Source organism: Panthera leo, chromosome D1, assembly GCF_018350215.1.
Source record: "Panthera leo isolate Ple1 chromosome D1, P.leo_Ple1_pat1.1, whole genome shotgun sequence".
NCBI classification, from domain to species: domain Eukaryota; kingdom Metazoa; phylum Chordata; class Mammalia; order Carnivora; family Felidae; genus Panthera; species Panthera leo.
In genome coordinates this window covers 62,832,454-62,834,754 of record NC_056688.1, presented here as the reverse complement: position 1 = coordinate 62,834,754, position 2,301 = coordinate 62,832,454, and the positions used below count along the sequence as shown (strand labels likewise).

The window sequence follows — 2,301 nt, the reverse complement described above, 5'->3', positions numbered from 1 at the left end:
GTCTTAATAGCTAACAGAATTCCCAGGACACAAAGTGTTCTTAGAAATTGTTCAGTTAATATGAAAAAAATGTTCAGATATTATATTTTTTATATTTAAATTATTATTACTGGATCATATACACAGTCTTTGAAATCTTTAACTCATTAGTTAAACTATTTTTGCACACCCTAGATTGAACTAAACTGTGACACTCTGGATTGAAAAGATAAATGTGCAAAGCACAAATCCATTGCGGAGGAGAATTTAAGAGTCTCTTAACTATAATCGACCTCATTGATAATTGTTGCACAAATGAGAAATCCAGGACAGAAAAACCCTGTCCTCTTGCAATGCTCATTTAGAATGATCACCCAACTGCAGACCCAGTTAGAGAGAAGTAGCAACCTTCCATATTCAGGAGTGAAATTTCACTGCTATATCTTTTTCTCCAATATGATCCCTTCTGTAGAAATGAGAATAAGAATTCATTACATGTTACACAACTCTACCCCCAAATAGCCACAGTTGTGTATTTAAGAATGTGAAGGCATGACATAATAACAGCTGTATATTCAGGAACATAAATTTCTCATTTTGGGACCTCCCCCAAGGAATCTCAGTATTTTGTCAATATAGGATAATATGTATGGGAAAAGGCAAAAGGGGCAAAAGATATTCCTAAAGGAGAAGTGAGAAAAGGGAAACTTAACAGTGAAGCTTAAGTTTTTAAAGAAGACACAATATTCAAATTACCCATTTTGAGATTGCAATTCATAGATATGATTAAGCCCACTCACCCATTATTGATTCAAAACTCATTTTATGTGAGGAATGCAGAGATCTAATTGTCCTTGTTACCACACTTTCTTCAGTAATCTCTGGATTCCTTGCTTGATCTCCTGGGTTCGCACCCCATACACAATGGGGTTGAGGGCTGAGAAAATGACATGGTGGAGGATGTTGAGCAAGACTGGCACATCAGGCGAGACTTTCTTCTTCACCACAAGAGTGAGCACGAAGACCAGAAGGATGGTGCTGAAGAAGAGGATAAGGATGAAGTGGGAACCGCATGTGCTCAGGGCCTTGGCCACAGCACCCTCTGCCTTGAGTCTCAGCACAGCTCGCAGTATGAAGGTATAGGAGAGAAAGATGAGGATGAGGTCAGATCCTAGCAGGGTCCATCCTACGGCAAACTGGTAGAGGCGATTGATGGTGACATCATCACAGGAGAGCCTGGAGACAGACATATTGGCGCAGAGGCAGTTCTCAATGACATTTGTCCTACAATAATGGAGTCGGGATGATAGAATGGGGATAGGTACTGTTAAAATGCCATTCCTGGCCAAAATAAAGACAGCAGCCTTGGCTACAAATTGGTCAGTGATGATGGATGGGTATCTCAATGGGTGGCAGATGGCTACATAGCGGTCATAGGCCATGACCATGAATGTGCAGGACTCCATGGAAAGGAAGCAGTTCATGATGTACATCTGGAGGAAGCAGGCATAGAAGCTGATGGACTTGAGGTCAAACCAAAAGACGGCCAGCACCTTGGGGATGACGGTGAGGCAGACAATGATGTCCAACAGGGAGAGGAGGCTGAGCAGGTAGTACAATGGCTCATGCAGAGATGCCTCCAGCCTGATGGTGATCAGGAGGACACTATTGGCCCCCATGGCTAAAAGAAAGAGGAAGCTGAGGGGCAGGGACAACCAGAATTTCCAGCTAGGGGACCTGGCAAAACAATTCAGGAGGAAGTCTGAAACCTCAGAGGAGATGGTGCCATTTTGGTGCGCTGTCATATTTTGTCATATATTTCTATAGATTTCTTTTAGTGATCTGTAAAATTAAGATAAAAATTGGATACTGACTCAAGACACCTGGATTTAGAAAATTTGCTTCACCTAGGTGAAATGCACGAGCCTCGGGTTATCCAGAGCCATGTGACTTCATCTGTTTATCTTTTGTGCCTTGCTACTTGGATGATTTTACCAGTGAACAGTATAGAGAACAGAGGTAATATGGTTTACTTATACATGCTTGATTCTTTCAAGGATGATTATTAATAGAATTGTTGTATCTTTGCCAAAAGTAAAGAGAGGGACAAAATTACTTTAGAACTACTTTGTGACCAGTGAGTTGCTAAATTTGTTCTTACAAGTTTCTTCCTTTGGGTTTTGATTTTCTTTAATGGCCACATAGACTACTATATGATAATTTAACCATAACAATGTGTGCAGGTGAGTAGTTGAAACTGGCACAAATAGGGACTCAGGTGAATGTCCCTAGTTGTCCATGGCACCCCCATTCTGAGTTTTC

General features: G+C 41.0%; 1 protein-coding gene across 1 annotated transcript; it reads right to left on the bottom strand.

Moving 5' to 3' along the window:
• Window positions 1-836: 836 nt before the first annotated feature.
• Window positions 837-1,784, bottom strand: LOC122200362 (olfactory receptor 56A3-like). Its single transcript, XM_042905915.1, has one exon. The coding sequence runs from the start codon at window positions 1,782-1,784 to the stop codon at window positions 837-839; it is 948 nt and encodes a 315-aa protein (XP_042761849.1).
• Window positions 1,785-2,301: the final 517 nt, after the last annotated feature.